Genomic DNA, 17,800 nt, shown 5'->3' with positions numbered 1-17,800 from the left:
TAGTTCGAAAAATCTTTTTTGGTAGAAATTATGTATGTTTTATATTAACTAGAAATAAGTAGTTAAATGCGTTCTAAACGTTATTTATTTACCGGCCGTAAAAGGAAAAGTCAAATTCTTGGATTAAATTAATCATTGTGAGATAAAGTGCGATATTTACTAACTAATTTTACTCAATAATGTATAACGTACGTATGGAAATCCTAATTATAAAACTCATTTACATTTTTGATGTCATAGTTAAATTTTATTTGCCTAAGAGACGTCATTGTTTATTATTATTTTCTCTCCAGTTGCGAAAATACCTGAAGGAATAAAAGATAATGTTTTTAAAAATACAAAAGATTCAATAATATTGCTATTTATTTGAAACTTATCATAAAATATGGATAATTTTTTGTCATCTCTTTTAAGAAAATTGCTGTGTGCTTATGTCCAATCCTAGTAATTTTGAGAATTCCCTATCAGTACCTGTTCGCGCCATATCTGTACTAGTTTGCATGCAGGCTGTTAGGAATTGTACCCTTCTTGGTATATCTATAATGTACTGTGGTTATATGTTTGTATATAATTGATTAGATTTATATTTAATACATGAAAATTGATGCTTAGAAAATTTTTAGCATAAATTTATAATAAATTCTATTCAAAAATACCTAAATGTCGATGATCCTGACTTAATCTTAACAAAAGTACACACAGCTAGTTAGTAAATATAGCCAGTGACTTTTCAGGGGTCTGTCCATGCCGAATTTACTACCGTTTAGTGGTACTTTCACAAATTCAACTTTAGGAAAAACGGTAGCTTCGCAAAATACTTTTTCTTTAAATTTTATTTTGTATCCCTTAGGAAACGATAAATCCATATTTTTACCATATTTTTGTATTGATTTTTTAATATAATTTTTAATTTTTCACAAATTATGTCTAAATTTTCACAAAATAGCTACCTTTCAGAAAAACCTAGACAGACCCCTGCTTTTATTTTATAACCGGCTTTGAACAACTGACCTAATTATGACTTCCTACTATCAATGAACTCCATAGCCTTGTAATTTTGAACCTAATCCAGAAGACAAAGGGGATATTTCGTGTTGTGATCTGCCATGCCAACTGCAATCGCCAAGGCTCCAAATTGATTTTAAATGGAAATTTTTTTTTAATAAAAACATGTAGAAAAAACATAGGTTCTAACTCATTACCCACTGAGGATATTTTGTATCTGACTCTGTTGTTATCACTATCAACCAGCCACTGCTGGTAGGTATTCGAGCCTGGGTTACCTCATTGGGGGCAAAGGCTCTATCCCTTGAGCCACTGCGGCTCCAACGCTTCACCAAACTATCTAGAAACCTGATTGGCTGTGTAAATAAAAATTTGCTTAATAAGAAAGGAAAATGTCCTTGTAACCAAAATAATCGCTACTTTTTTTACGACTTCCAGGCGTTAGCCCATAAGAAGCTAAAAATTAATATCATTAAAGCATGAAAGGGACACAATTTATACCCCACCCCTGTCAAAATTCTGCATTTTTTAAGTTTGAAATCCTTTTAGCTTCTCGACAATGACATCTTATAAAGAAAAATATTGCACAAATGACTAAATTCAAAATATGTAAAGAATCAATACAAAAATTTTCAGCTATGTTTTTATCTTTAGTTTAGTATAAAATTGAATTGAAACTTAAATGAATAGTTTTTGAATCAGTTTTTTTTTTTTTAAGTAAAAGTGAGTTACTTTAGATAGTCTTTTTTTATTTTTTGCTGAAATGTTATATGTGTTGTGTTCGCTTTTATGTTTTGCATAGCAGATTATATGAAACGTTAAAGGAAAAACAGTCCACCTTGAATAACTTTTGATCTAATGATAGGATCTTTACCTTCTAGGACTTAATGGTTCTAAGGAGTGACCTGAAATATATATTAACTAATTAATGCAGATGATGTTTTAAGTTACAAAACCATACTTTTTCTGAATAATCATACTTTGCTTTTGGCAGATTTGGATTTCTAACTCCCAAAATGTAAAGGTAACCGCAATTTGGGAAATATGGTCCCAATAGTTTGGTCAGGAAAGCAGTCCAAAATTAGGACCCTTTAAAGTTAATTTTAATTTTTTGCATAGTTGCCTTATCTAAAGAACTTTTTGAGTGAATTGAAAAATTATGTATAAAATTATAAAATTCGTTCATCAAAAGATAATTCCATGCAAAGAATATTTTTCACCAAGTATTTATTATTTGATATAATAATGCTCCAAAAAATTTTGAATTTTAAGGTATACTGTTCATTACAACATTTTAAAGAATGTAATTTTAAATGGAAAAATACCAAATTAAGCAAAATTGGTTGAATAGTTCCTGAGAAATCAAATTTTAAAAAAGTCTTATCTGTTTAATGATTTGTTTATTATTTTTGTATTTGCTCTGCTTCATGAGTATATAAATAAAGTATGAACAATTAGGTTTTCATCAATGAAGCTAATTATTATCATCAGAAATTTTGTTTCGCCAATAAAAATCTAAATAAATATCTATTACTGTGCTGAACGGCTTCAATAATATAGAGACAGTAACACCACATTATATTATTACTACTTTTTTTTGTGTACAAAATAAATAAATAAAAATATTTTATTGTTAAATTGTATTTTGTATTGTTTTGTATTTTTCATTGACTAACTAAAAGACAGTTGACCATCTAATTTAGTAAATTATTGAATCTCAAATATTTTCCCCTTTTAAGGGTTATAAATATTTGTAAAAAAAAAACTTAGCCAAAGTTTATAATTTTTTAATAGCAATCTGGTGGTGGGGAGCGTGGTAGTGCTGGAGCTGACAAAGAAAAGAAGAGAAAAGAAAGCATTGTTGATCTTTCAAAATATTTAGAGAAGCCTATCCGTGTTAAATTTCAAGGTGGACGAGAAGGTAAATCAAATTATATATCAAATTTTATTGTATAATTTTATAACGTAACATAACAAAACTTTTTATTTTGTTTTATGCAACCATAAAATGAAGGAAAATTTACAAATTTTTTTACTATTATTTCTAAATCTAAGAAATAGTTCTCATGTTTGAGTTTTTGAAATTAATTACATTATATAAAATTAATTTCAGGCAGTAATTACAAAATAAAAAAGAAGAGGGGGAAAAAATTGAGATATTAAGTTTGATAGACTGAGAAATATTTTATTATTTCTTATTTTTGAAAGCTTTCTTCAATGGGGAAATAAAATAATTTTAGGCTTTTATGTACAAAACTCGAAATCATAAAAAGATTTGATGTAATTTGTTTTCCTTTTTGATGCTTTTTAAGCCATAGTAACTAAAAATCAATTTTTTTAAGTATAAACTATAACTACAAAAAAGTTATATTTTTTTAGAAATAATTTATTTTGATTAAAAAATATACAACAATTATGTGCAGATTGTAAGCCATATTTAATTTCTAGACTAAAGTGGCATACATATTTTTTTTAGACCAATTTTTCAGTGATCAAATAACTGATAATTTGATGTTTTCTACATATTCAATTCCAGTCAAACGATTATTTGTTACCTCTATTACAATCTTACTAATAACATGATCACTGAAATGCAATTCATATAGAGTTTTTGTACAATATATTAGCTGTAAGAAATTGTGTTATTTAATTATTTGTGAATTCTTTTTAATGGAAAATATTAAAAAATATATGTTTTATTAATTAATATTGTTTTTAATTTATATAGCATCTGGTATATTGAAGGGATATGACCCTCTATTGAATCTTGTATTAGATAATACTACAGAATATTTAAGAGGTAATTGTTTAATTGAAGTATTATTTATTTATTACTTTCTATTACTTTTGTTTCTGAGCATCAAATATATCATCAAAGATGTGATCTCTCAAACAATTTGTCTATAGAATATTTTTACATTTTAATTAAGTAATTAAAAAGTTGTAGAATTTCTACATAAATTAATTTCTATTTTTTTTAATAGATTTATTTAAATCAGATTTGCTTATATTTAATTAGCATAAGGTTGTATGCTTAGAACAGAAATTAAACTTTTTTAATTAAATGTATAGAAGACTGATGTTTTAGTCAAAATAAGTGCGGTATTTATGAGTAAAAAATAAATATTTGCTAAGTTTTGTGTATTCCTGTTATAAGGACCTCACGTTATGTCTATTTTTGTTCAGACCACAGGGATCATTATATTGAGTATTGATTATACATTTTTTTTATCTAAGTATTTTTTTTAAAGAATTTAAATTAAAGCAAATTTTAACTTATAATAGTAGCTATTTAAAAAGTATTTGCAAGCTGAAGATTAAAAATTGTATATGCTTGTAAAGCAGTTGTGATGTTTGCTTCAGACAGTTCTGATATTATGGGGGTCACTGTTTCTCTTTTTTTTTCTTTTTCTTGTTCCAGCTTTATCAGGGATGAGATTTTTTCACTTTTGTCTCTGGAATTTCAGCCTTTTTATTAAAAACTCTGATTCTCTAAAAGTTAAAGTTTTTTTTTTAATAAATATTCCGCTTTTCTGAAAATTCAGCTGTTGAAATATAATAATTATAATTCTTTCCTATTTTCAAAGATAAACAGAAAATTCAAACTATATGTAGCTGCCAACCCTTCCACATTTTTAATAATTTTATTCACGGGATTTTACGTGCAAAAAATAAGATTTTCCGCATTTTTACCCGCCCGCCAGATAGCTTATATTTTCGTAATTCAGACGTCGCTGCATTTTAATATCAAACAGCGATTTGATTCTTCATGCAATGTGATTCTTTATGCAATTTCAATATCGTACATTCCAGGGTTGGCAAGATTTAGGACAGAATGGATTAATCCACGGTTTAAACCCTGGTTTAAACCGTCCTGTCCAAAACCCCTTTGTCCAAAACTGTCTTAAACTGTCCAAAACCCTTTTACTCAAATTATGTCACAATTTTATCTGAACAATATTTAAGAGGTAAAATAAACATAGAACTAATAACATATTGATAATTAAATGTATTAGAGAATATTTGTTTTTAAAAGTATAATGTTTTATTAATATTGATTGACTCTTCAATTTAAACAAAGGAAGATAAATCAGTAATCAAGTTCAATTGGTCCTCTCATTCAATAGTACATAACTGAAGTTTGGCCTTGCCATACAGGTTAAAATATTAGGGACTAAGTGCTTGGTTCGTCATAAACAGGTTTATTTATCTATAGTACTATTCAAGAATACTTTTATTTCATTCATGTTCAATTCTTTTAGCATAGTGGTGATACATCACCAGTGTCAGTAACTGAAACTGATGTTATGCTCTTCAAAACTGTTAATACATTTTTCAGTTATTTTGTATTTTCAATTTAAACTAATATATTTATATTTAAAAACAATTTTTTTTAAAATAGATGTCTTTTTTTTATCAATCTGTGATGCAGAAATTATAACATTTTTTAAAAAAAAATATTGTAAAAAAAGAAAGGTTAATTTTTGAACAAATTTAGTATTTTTTTTAAGAAAAATTATTATTTTTTAATATTGCCATATTTATCCTTATGCAAAAATATTATTTATCAGTATTAAAAGCATATTTATATTTAAAGGATTAGGTATTCACTTTTGTTGTTCAATGAATTGTGGAGCTTCAAAAATTTTAAACCTTTTTCTATTATATTATATTATTTTCTTTTAATAAGTTAAAGTAAATTGTATAAAAAATATCAAATATTTATTGATACATGTAATTATTATGTGTACAATGGTTACACCTATAGAATTTTTACCTTTTTCCAAAGTTCAAGGTTTTGGACACTTTAAGACAGTTTAACCCAGTTTAGGACAGTTTTACCCAGTTTAGGACAGTAAAACCCACGTGTCCTGTCCAAAACCAGTTTAGGACGTCAAAAACCCCAACCCTGGTACATTCATATTCACGCGATTGTGGAATCCTAGATCGATATTTGTATTCACGTGATTTTGAAATCCTTTATCGCAATTCTTATAAGAAATAAGTTTATTTTTTTTGTAATTAGTTACTATAAATGTGGCAGTTGTTCTATCGACGATTATTGGTATATATATGGGCATTACAACAGGATGAGAATATGTTACTGATATTTTTGCTATAAATCACGTTATAGAATTTATTAAAAAAATGAAATGTTAATGTATGTTCTCAGTAGTTTAGTGTGCTAAACTAGGCAGTAATAATTTACTGCTTTGTCACTGAATTCATCAATTATGCATTGTATATATTGCTTACTATATACGACACATTTTAACTTGTTAGTCAAAAAATTGATGATTGGTATGCAAGAGGCTTCCAAGACATGTTTAACACAGTATTGAATAATTTTACACTCTGTAATTTTTCTTCCTTCTGATTGTTAGTAAAAGTTAAGCTATTTTTATATGAAAAAGAATGTAAAAATAAAAGTCTATGAATGTCATCATTATGAGTTGAACTATTATTCTGTCCAATCAAAAAATTAGTGAGGGACAGAGGAATTAATAGGAGGATTAGACTAATAAAGACCAGAAGAAAAAAAAGTTTGGATGATTTAATTGTTCTAAAAAGCCCTTTATGAATTTTGTTGTTGTAATAAAATCTATTATTTACTAGTTTAATTATATTAAATTTTTGTTGTTTTAATAAAATCTTTTCTTTACAAGTTTAAATATATTCAATTTTTGTTTTAATCTTTTCCAGATCCTGATGATGCTTACAAATTAACTGATGATCGACGATCCCTGGGACTAGTTGTTTGTCGTGGTACAGCTGTTGTTGTTATCTGTCCAACAGATGGAATGGAATCTATACCTAATCCTTTTATATCTCATGACACATAAATAAAACTTCTAATTTTGTAGGTTTAGTTATTTCAAAATATCTCTTATGTGAACATTTTATTTTTTAAAAAACATTTCTTCAGCTCTAAATAATACCATCTTCATTTATCAAGAACTTAATATGAAAGTCATTCATTTCTTAGATTTAATTATTAATTTCAATTTTAAAAATTATAAAGTTTCATAGTTTTTGATTCCGACAAACTGGGCTTGCAACTCTTGAAAAGAGTAAACCAAGATTCTTCTTAACTGTTGAGTTTTAATGAAAGAGTTAGAAAATTTTAAATTATGCACATAAAATGCTCTAAAAGAAAAATTATATTTCTATTTAGTTTCAGTTTTTTACAGGGACAGTCAGATTGTTTTGTTGGATCATAATGCAAAATTTTACTATTATGTTTGAAATTTCTAGAACTTATTGTTTCACTTGTAATTCGGTTAATTTCATCATTAATAAACCAATGTAATGATGGTAAAATTTGATTAAATTAAAGAGGAATTACTTGATTTATCTGATAAAGCTTTATTAGCTCATGAGTTTTTTGGTATACTCATTTAAATTTGAACCAATTACTATTATTTTTGAAGGAATTATGTGTACTCAAGCTATTATGGGATCATACCTATCACATTAAAATAATATTCATATTAACTTAATTCATAATTTTTGTTCAACAGTTGTAACTGATTTTCATTCTCCGTAGCTTTTTTTTTTGTGTGAATATTTTTGAAAGTTGTCTCACTTGTAATTTTCAAATATTAACAATATGAATTATAAGAATTTTGTATTAACTTAAAAATTGTATTTGTAAAAAAATTTTGTTGACTGAAATGTATACACACAGTTCACTAAGGCATGGTAGTTGTCTATTGCTTTAGATCAGGGGTAGGCAACGCGGCGCCCGCGATCGATTTTTAATCCGCCCTCGCTGGACTAATGTAAATGTTTAATAGCCAGAGCGATTTACTTAACTCTTGTCAAACGGAGATATACAGCAAGTAGTCAGCTGAGTTTAGGATTGTGCATGATTATCTGCAAAATATGCGCCCTCGGTGATTTTCAAATTTAGTATTGCGCCCTTAAGGACAAACAGGTTGCCGACCCCTGCTTTAGATTGTTGTAGGTTGCCTATAACATTGTTAATTTCTGTTTTAGGAATCTACAGTTTTAGGAATAAAGAAGGTTAAACCAATTTACCAGGCATGGCATAAGATATCTCAATCATTTCATGTGACAAGAGCACACTCCAGTAATTATGTTGGTAGCTTTGCTAAGTCATCAAATGCAAAAAAAAAAAAAAAAAAAAAAAAGTTGCTTTTTCTTGTGCACTTTTAATAAGTAATATAATGTTAAAAAATAACTTGTTTTCAAAAAGAAAAAAAAAGTATCATTATTTCTGGAGAGAACAAAATGGTAAAATTGTGGGACAAAATTTCTGTATAACAGCTCTTAAAGTCGCTTATAATACTAGTGTGAAGACTGATTTCCTAATATGCACTACTTCGATAGAAAAGAGATTTTAAAATAAATTAAATCACAGATTATTGTTGTAAAAATTGGTTTTACAGAGAAAAAAAAAGGAAAAACACTTTTTTTTAGTGCATAATACAAGGGTGATTCTTTGGAAACATGACAATTTGGACTAAAAAATTTCTTCAGATTTAAAGTCTTCAAAATAATCTAAATTTTTTTTTGTATACTTCTTTGGTTACATTTATTAATATCTTACAGACAGCATTGTAGTTTATTGACGTTTGCTCGAGAAAAAAAATAAAATAGAAATTCACCAAATCTTGAATGCCAGTAAAATGACATTAAAGCTTGGAAGTTTAAAAAACAGTCATTTTAAGTTAATAGTAAGTAACTCAGGGTGGCCGCCCACCTGGAATTATCAGGGAATTTTTTTTATACTGGAAAAAACCTGGAAATATCAGGGAAATTTGGATAAAAACCTTGAAAAATCAGGGAATTTTAAGGGAAAGCTGGAAATTTTTTCTTTGATAATTTTTTTAATTGCACTATTTTAAATTATTTACTAGTTTTCTTAATTTAAATTATTTCATCCATTATACCCACATTTTTTAAACGGAAATGTATCGCCAAACAGTTGAAATATCATCAACTCAGCGATACTTCGCTTGCATCAAAATTTGCTCCATTGCAGCTTGGTTAAACTAGAATGCCAAAATTCTCCCACGGTTGCTAAATGAACGTAGAAACCTTTTACCGCTGAGGGACTGTGCAATTTAGAAAGATTTTGGTGGAAAAAGGGATTAGGATAGTAGCTTCTGTTTTTAAATTCTGACCTTGGGCTGAATCCATTTATGGCTCATGTTTGTTCTGATGCTTTGGTGGTAATTTTTTTTCTTCCTATTTTGACAAAATATTTTTGTATTTTTAACTTTGTAAAATTCTCCAAAAATTAGTTGGTTATAATTTAATAATAATAGATTTTATATTGCACTCTTTTTCTGAAAGCTTTTCTATTCCCATTCAAAGAAATCTGTGAATTATTTTTTTCAGCAAACCAACCAATCACATTTTTTTACAATCGGTCACAGCAATGTTTGTCTACAAATCGTTACAATTGTTGCATAAATGCTAATTTTTTCTATTCCATTTTAACCTTTTATAACATATTTTAATTTTGAAAAAAGGTGTTTTTAAGAACCAATTATATATTAATATTTAATTTTACTCTTTTGTTGGTCAATATATGATTTTTGATTCAAAATTTTGTACCAAAACATTAAAAAATAAATAAAATCTTGCCAAATTGTCAAAATAAATTATTTTTTTCAAGATGATATGTTAAAAAAATAACATTTTGAATAAAATATTTTATAATATAGACACTTTTCTTGTACACATCCTACACTTTATAAGAAAAAAGAAACAAAAACCTGGAAATTTTAAGATTTTTATCTGGAAAAATCAGGGAAATTTGAAATCTGATTTGAGTGGCCATCCTGTAACTCAACATGAGACTTTATGTTAGATGAACCATAAATTGCTTAAATTAATTCTTTTTATCCACTGTAGAAAGAATCAAAAAAAATTTTGTTGCTGATATATACAGAATAAAATTGTGTATAATAATCAGTCATTAAATAAATAAATAACGTTGATTACATCCAAGCATATTACAATCATACATAAACTTGGTATTTGGTTAATATTTGCTTTCCCTCTTTACAATATACTGTTTAAAAAGTTTTCTAGTAACACGTCAATGTCCTGGCATTCATAAGTCAGGATAATGACAAATTTGATCACTGGTTCTAAAAATAAATAAATTCAATTTGATTAAGACATTATTGGTGCTTCCTACTTGATTAAAGCATTGAAACAACTAAAAGACTTCTGAAATATTTTAATTGTACCTATTAATTAACAGTCTGTATTTATTCTGACACAAGGTTTTAACCCTTCTGATAATAATTAATGCAGTTGCAATTAATTCCAGAGAATAAAGTTTTAATTATTTTAATTGAAAATGATGAACAAAAAACTAATACATTTTTAATTATCCTTTTTTTATGCTTGTTAAATCTTATTTTGAACACTAATAACCGACCACAGTTTAGTTTGAGGACAGATGGTGGTATTAAACACCTGACCTCTGTGCCACACATCCAGCTCTAAAACTGTTAGGTACTTAACATTAGTTTGGATTTCGAACAACTTAGACTTGGTTGGAGAAAGATCAGTACAATCAAATACCCGACCTTCAGTTCCTCGTACAGCTATAGTTGCTTCACCGACTAATCAGCCACACAAGTTAAGAAATGTTCTTCAATTTAATGACTATTCCTCCTTCAGTTAGCTTTTCTTAGGTTATAAGAAATTAGTTTTCAAGATGAAATATAATTTTCGCGTATCATAAATGTTTAGTTTAAAAATTCTATAATATTTTCTTATTCCGAAATTAATTTAAAAAATAACATAATTAAAAACATTTTGTTCAATGACCAATGCATTGGTCATTCAAAATCTTTGTTTAAATTTTTATTGATTGCACCATCTGGGTTATTTGACCTCTTTTCCAAATTACTATTTAAAATTTCTATTAATGATATTATCTACTTTCAATTACCTCATTTTCTGCTTGTTGCACAGTTTAGCTAGTACCGTTACCTCGAAACTTCGGTCTCTTCGCAGACTTGTCAAAGCGGTCAACCACCAACTCCCTGAAAATAATACTTGACCTTGGTTATTTATGGGTGAACTTTCGACTGTTGGGCTAGAAACTTTCGTAGCGTGGTAGACTTAATTGTGTATCGTTTACAATACGCAACATTCTCTGGGCTGCCACGCAAATTCGGAGTTCGTATCACGCTCGGGTGCTGAGGCCGATGGTTTACCCATTCCGGGGTTTCTGACTCAAGAACGTTATTTTATCGTTTTTCCGTGAGTTGCGTATTGCAGACACGTTGCAATATTGTGCAAAATATTATGTAAAAGGTTTTCAATCACAACTCAACCTGAAAAGGGTTTCGTTGAAAGAATCTGAACACCAATAACAATGGTGCTATATTCTTTATTTTTTGTGAAAATTGTCTGATCCCGAGCAAGTTTGATTGGAATCATAATATGCTTTAGAAATTTTTCTTGAAAGAGTCAGGGTGTTCAGCTTTCATTTGAAGTGACTGTTGTAATACTTTATTTACGTATAATACTTTTATTACGTATACTTTATTTACTAATTACGGAAGTAAATAAAATAAGTAATCAGAACAGTATCAGCTTCATTTAATAAATTCTTCTCCTTTGTAATTTGATCTGCATTATATTTATATAAACATGCCTTCATAACTTCTTTGCTACTCACCACGACTTTTGAGCTAGGTGTTTATAATATAACGTTCCCAGAAACTTCTAAGTCAGGAATAAAGCACCTCAAATGAAGCTATAAGAAGTTAAAAAGGAATCATAATCCACGTACTGTTTGGTGGCTGTAGAGGGGTGTGGTGGCTGGTAATTACTACCACAATCTTTATCCTCTGTCCCTTGTCTTAATTTTTTTTTGTTAAAAGTGTGAGTATGTGGGTCAAATGCAAGTCTGAATGTTACGATATATGTTTTTGAAGTTTTTTTTTAAGTGTCAAGGTGTCTAGCTATTTTTCCGAATGACAGTACTTCGTAAATTGCATTGTACACTATACAATGGATCGAGAACTTCAAGCGAAAGACAACAGCATCGATATGTGTTTCGCAAGTAGATATATTTCACCAATCGGATTCTCATTCATATGCCCGCACTTGCAGTTTGAACCTCCTTAATTTTGTGTAATTGAAGTGCGCCACCTACATAATATTTATTTTTAATTTTCAGGGTTGTGCTGAAGAGCAAAGCTTAAGTTTCGCAATAACAGGCAACCAGAAGCGGCTGTATAATTTCTGACCGGAGGTAGAGCAGAGGTCATGAAAGAATATTTAATATTCAATCTCTTCGCTAGAGATTGAAGTATACATTTGAAAAATTTTGAGAGATTAACTGAAATTAATTTTGTTTGTCAAATACATTCTCAAAATGAACATTGTTACTAATAATTTTAAATGCTTATTAAGATTTCATGCAAATAAATTGAATTATGCTATTAGTAGACCTTCATCTTTTTATCGTGTCGATGATAACATAAGTGGTTTAAATTCTGATCAAAGACAAGTATGTTATTTCCCTTTTTTCTATTTTTTAAAACGATAATTTTAATATTTAATAAAAATTATTGTTACTGTTTATTAAATTAAGGATTTTTTAAGAAAAGATTTTTTTTAAGAATTTTCGCCGATTTTTTTTAGGAATCTCTTTTTACATATTTTAATCTTCATTTTGTCATGTTTCAAATAACGAAATTTAAAAAATTTGTGATTATTCAATGCAATGTTTATCACCATTCAGGAGATATATTTATCGACTATTTCAACCTTCATCTGTCAAGAGGTACCTTTTGATAGATGAAGGTTGACATAGTCGATAATTAAATCCCAACAATGGTGACCTGCTGACGTGATTTGATTTCGCCAACATCGATGAATGGCCCACTTTAAATAATTTGATTTGCTCATAAAATGTCGCTCAAAAATCCGGTAAAGTAAATATAATTCTCCCAGACAAGAATATAGCAACTAGTGGTAGGGTCAGATGGGGGAAAGTGGACAGATGTTAATCTAAAAAATGCCCTTTTTTCACAATAAATGTACATATTTTTACTTTTTTTCTTCAATTAATACATAATTGGAGTTTGTGACAAATATTTCTATTAAGATTTGTAAATCTGGCAACCAGTTTACTGTTGTTTATCTTCCTGTTTACATATATGTGCAGTTTGTTCTTAACACATGGTATTGATAAATTTTGTTCTTGATCCTTTCTCACTTGAAAAAATTAGTATATTTTGATACATTTCAGTAGAAGAACTTCTTAAAAACAGATTCATGCATCAAGGTAAGAATTATTTTATTATTTCAATTTTTTATGATTTTTTTTCTGAGGTGGGGGAAAGTGGTGGTATAGTTAGGCTTAGCTCAATGTTGTATGATGAATTGTATGATGAGAGAAATGATTCAATTTTAGACTGTAGATGTGATTAATTTTTAAAAATGGGCTGTAATAAAAGTATTATTCTAAAAAAAATAGGCTTTATTTATAAATTTTAATCAAAATATGATAATACAATTAAATTAAAAGTTATTTTTTACATATTTAATCATGATTTAGAATATTTTTTAAGATCATTAGAATAAATTTAATTCTTTTTTTTCAATTTAGATAATTTTAATGTGTGACTGTTCACTGACATGTAATTTTTTTTTCCAGCTTAAGTATGCCTAGAAACTACATAAAAAAGACTAGTGGTCCAAAGTATACACAAAATGATCTTCAGATGGCTATAGCAGAAGTTAAAAATGGAGCATCGATTTATTCTGCATCCAAGAAAAATGGTATTCCTGAACAAACTTTAAGGAGGTGGATTGTTAAAGTCCATCGCATCAAGGACCTGGCCGATCGCCCTTTCTTAGTCAGGAAGAAGAGAAATGCATCGTTGAAGCTGTGAAATTTCTGTCAAAATGTGGATTTCCATTCGACAAAAAAGATATTCTTAATGTTGTTGAAACATACTTGCTAAGCAATAAGGAGCTCAGCAATCTCTTTCCTAATGGAAAGCCAGGAATCGAATGGGTGAGAGGATTTGAAAAGAGATGGAAAGGAGAAATTGGTAAAAGAAAGCCAGAACTTTTAACGAAAGCCAGAGCTAAAGACATGTGCGAAGAAACAGCAAATGCTTTCTTTAACATATATGAAAATGTACTGCTTAGCAATGGTTTGCTTAATGAGCCAGGAAGGATTTTCAATTTGAATGAAACAGGGTTGTCTACTGATCCTAGATCAAGCAAGATTTTTGTCCAGAAAGAAAGTCGAACAGCTTACTTAAAGTCTGCCGACTGTGGTAAGGCCATGTATACAGTATTATTTTGCATATCTGCTGCTGGCGAATATTTACCTCCTTTTGTTATCTACAAAGGACAGAACTTATATCAATCCTGGATGACTGGAGGGTCACAAGGAACTCTTTACGGGTGCACAGAGTCTGGTTGGATGCAGGATTTTTTGTTTGAAACGTGGATGAAGTTTTTTATTGATTTCGTCAAAAACTTTAAAAAGCCGGTATTGTTAATATATGATGGCCATGGAAGTCACCTAACATATAATTCCATTAAGTTAGCCATGGATAATGGTATTATTTTACTATGCCTCCCACCTAATAGCAGCCATGCACTTCAACCACTAGATGTTGGAGTTTTTTCACCAATGAAAAATTCGTGGAGGGACGTATTAAAAACTTGGTATCGAGAGAGCAGATTGCAAAATGTTTCCAAAGCAACTTTTCCATTTCTTCTAAAGAAATTATTTGAAAAAAATGAAGGCAACAAATGCTGTAAATGGATTTAGAGGGACTGGCCTTTATCCTCTCAATAGAAATGCCATTCAACATCGTATAATTCCTACAAAAAATAATCCAACAGTTGCAGCTACAAATAAGAGCTCGGCGTCTTCTAAAGTTTCTGCACTACTAGATTCACCTATGAAAGATTTGAAAGAGGCAATTCGGTTGACAGTATCTCCTACACCAGGGGTCGGCAACCTTTTGAAATGAAAGAGCCAAAAGTTACAATTTTACAAAATTTCCTGTTTTTAAAGAGCCACTAAAAATTTTGATTTAATACTATGGTATTTTTTTTTATGTATATTTGATTTTTAATTAAAAAAACGGTTTTGAATACAGAATAATATTTATTCCTCATTTTTAAAATATGTTAATAATTTTTTTAAAATTTAGTTTTTATTTAATTTTCAGTTTTTTTTTAATTATTTTTTTTCTTTGGGGGGGGGGGAGATAAGAATACTTGAGTCATTAAAATTCGATGAAAATTGTAAATTTTCTTACTAATTCTTGTCAAAATTTCAGCAGTAAACGCGATTTTTTTTTTTTTTTTGAATGTGCAACGAAACACAATCTTATCAGATAGATTTTATAATAATTTTTTTTAATTTTTCATAGCCATTCCGCAATAATATTCATTTATATTATATAGTTTATATTAATTTAATATTATATCAGAATTTTTTCACGATTTTCCTTTTTTAAGAAATATGTACCGTCTATTCTTGTTATTGTTAAAAACAATTTTTAAGCACTTAATTATTAAACATTTAAATAAATTTTAAATTTTTTTGTCAAAGTAAACGTTAAATCGATTTACGATGAAGTGCTAGAAATGATGGTCACATACTCTTTACATTTATTGTAAAAAATTTTTAAATTTATAGAGCCTCGAGCTTTCCAACTCAAATAACTTAAAATTTTTGAAAAATTAATTTAATAAAAGTCACTGAAAGTAACGATCTTCTATTATTTTAAATATCTTTTATACGCAAAATTACAACATTAATGTATTTGAATATGTAGTTTAATAATATGCAGGTGATTCGGAATGACCGCTCTTAATATGCACTTAAAGAAATTTTGTTTCAAGTGAACGCGAAAAAGAACAGATAGAGGTCACACGTTAGAATTTTAACAATCGAAAACAAATCACTGTTGAGGAAAGAGTGTAAAAAGGCGATTAACGATTTTTTATCAAATTAAATAACTTTATAAATTAAAAACTTTAACATTCACCTAGCAATTAAGCAGGCCTGTTATTATTATTATTATAAAGATTATTATCAATATATTGTATTAGATATTTTTTAAATTCATATGCTTGTTTTTTCCCTTATAAATTTTAATTTACTACATCCACTGAAGTAGATTTTTATCTTTAATTTTGACAAGGTTTATAAAAATAAGATGTGGTATTAATAAAGGGTGGTATTTTCATAACATCATGCTTTACATAATAATTACATGTGATACACATCAAAGGCTTTAAAAAATGTAGATGAAAATTAAATTAGTATTTATTCATTAAACTGAAGCATTAAACTGAAAAATTATCAGACATCAATTATGGCTCGTGCATTTTTTTTAAAATTCTTAATCTAAGTATGATTCTTTTTGATGCATTTCAAATATTATATGCGTATTTATTTAATTTTAGTAATTTTAGTTGCGAATAATTATTTTTAATGCTTATTTATAACTAGAATTTTATTTTTCATTTTTATTTATTAATTTTATTCATTTTTATTATTCGTGTCATAATTTACATTGTTATTAATATAAGAGCTGTGACTAAAATCTTGAATGGGGATACAGAAATAGTTCCTTTTTTTCTGGGGGGGGGGAATGAACTAGTTTTGGAAGTACAGATAAATTTTTTCACGCATTCTTGCCTTAAATAATTTGTAAAATGCTAAATTTTTTATTCGAATATTTCTTTAAATAAAAATAACACAATATAAATAATAAATAAAACTTTAAAAAAAAATTAACTATGTATTCAAACATTGTAGCATGATAAATCATAAATAAATATTTGTAAAATTTGATGATTTGTAAATACCTAAAAATGCTTTACCGAAGAATGTTTAAGTCTTTTTTTAAAATAAAAAAAAAACCCTTAAATAGCAAAATAATTTTTTTTCTAGTTAAGGCAGTTAAAGTACGATTTTGTTAATTATTTATTTTGTTAATTATCCTGCCTTTTAATACAAAACTGTGAATTGAGTTTTTACATAATTACAAAAATATTAAGTTTCTTTTTTTACTAATAACTAACTTAAACAAATGGAAAATTGTTAACTTAAGTCTAAAATTTAATATAAAAAAACATTAAATATTAAATATATACGAAATACATCAACATAGTAACAAAAAAGATTTAAAGAAAAATTTTATAAAAAAAAAAAAAACTGAAGCTTTTATATTTTTAAACACATTACATTTTTAATAAAATAAGCATTGGTACAGTTTTGTTCATAAAGGATTGCAGTTTGAACTTATTATAAAAACAAATGCTGCGAACAAATATGGAATTTGATTTTCGAAATTTCAATTAAATAAGATCTATGAAAAATAATCTCAACTGAAAAAATTAAATTTAAAGATAAATTACACAAAATTAAAAAGCTTAGTAAATAACTATTTAAAAAAAGGAAAATTAATTTCTATATTTGGAATTTAAATGTGATTTATCTATCTCAAGCTCCTACTAATGAATATAAATAACATAAAATAAATTTAATTGCTCTTTTTTCTTTCTTTTAATCATTTTACTGTAGAAATAAAATTTTTTTATCTACTTCATAAAAATCAACTTTTACTCATATATATTTTAAAAAACAACATTTTTTTTTTCTTTTTCGAAAAAAAGTCTTATACCTAAATTTTGAAGCTAAAATTGAGGAATTAATTTACATGGAAAATAACAACATATTTAATGTAATTTAATTTTACCTTAATATTTAAACAATAAGACTGCAAATAGTAAATATTCATAAAAA

At 27.5% G+C, this 17,800-nt stretch overlaps 2 protein-coding genes across 5 annotated transcripts in view; both read left to right on the top strand.

The window, feature by feature from the left end:
* The first annotated feature begins 27 nt into the window (after window positions 1–27).
* LSm7 (U6 snRNA-associated Sm-like protein LSm7) lies at window positions 28–6,874 on the top strand. Its single transcript, XM_087150333.1, has 4 exons — window positions 28–188; window positions 2,800–2,926; window positions 3,734–3,805; window positions 6,709–6,874. Exons 1-4 carry the CDS (start codon window positions 180–182, stop codon window positions 6,846–6,848), a joined length of 348 nt encoding a protein of 115 aa, XP_087006459.1. The 5' UTR covers window positions 28–179; the 3' UTR covers window positions 6,849–6,874.
* Window positions 6,875–12,234: 5,360 nt separating this feature from the next.
* The window catches only part of LOC107453801 (isovaleryl-CoA dehydrogenase, mitochondrial), a 39,758-nt gene continuing 34,192 nt past the window's right edge, over window positions 12,235–17,800 (top strand). The window contains exons 1-2 of one of the 4 annotated variants that reach the window (XM_087150330.1): window positions 13,147–13,297; window positions 13,670–14,300. Coding sequence is in view for 3 of the 4 variants with exons in the window: in XM_087150327.1 (XP_087006453.1) it covers window positions 12,383–12,517 (135 nt within the window). In the remaining variant the exon portion in view is untranslated. Of the gene's footprint in view, window positions 12,518–12,806; window positions 12,940–13,146; window positions 13,298–13,669; window positions 14,301–15,063; window positions 15,083–17,800 lie in introns of those variants that run through there. The other 3 variants (XM_087150327.1, XM_087150328.1, XM_087150329.1) reach the window with 3 other exon arrangements.

Source organism: Parasteatoda tepidariorum, chromosome 8 (genome assembly GCF_982258835.1).
Source record: "Parasteatoda tepidariorum strain Cologne lab strain chromosome 8, Ptep-v5.0, whole genome shotgun sequence".
Taxonomy (NCBI): Eukaryota; Metazoa; Arthropoda; class Arachnida; order Araneae; family Theridiidae; genus Parasteatoda; species Parasteatoda tepidariorum.
The sequence above is the reverse complement of the archived record's forward strand: the minus strand, read 5'-3'. Positions and strand labels throughout refer to the sequence as shown.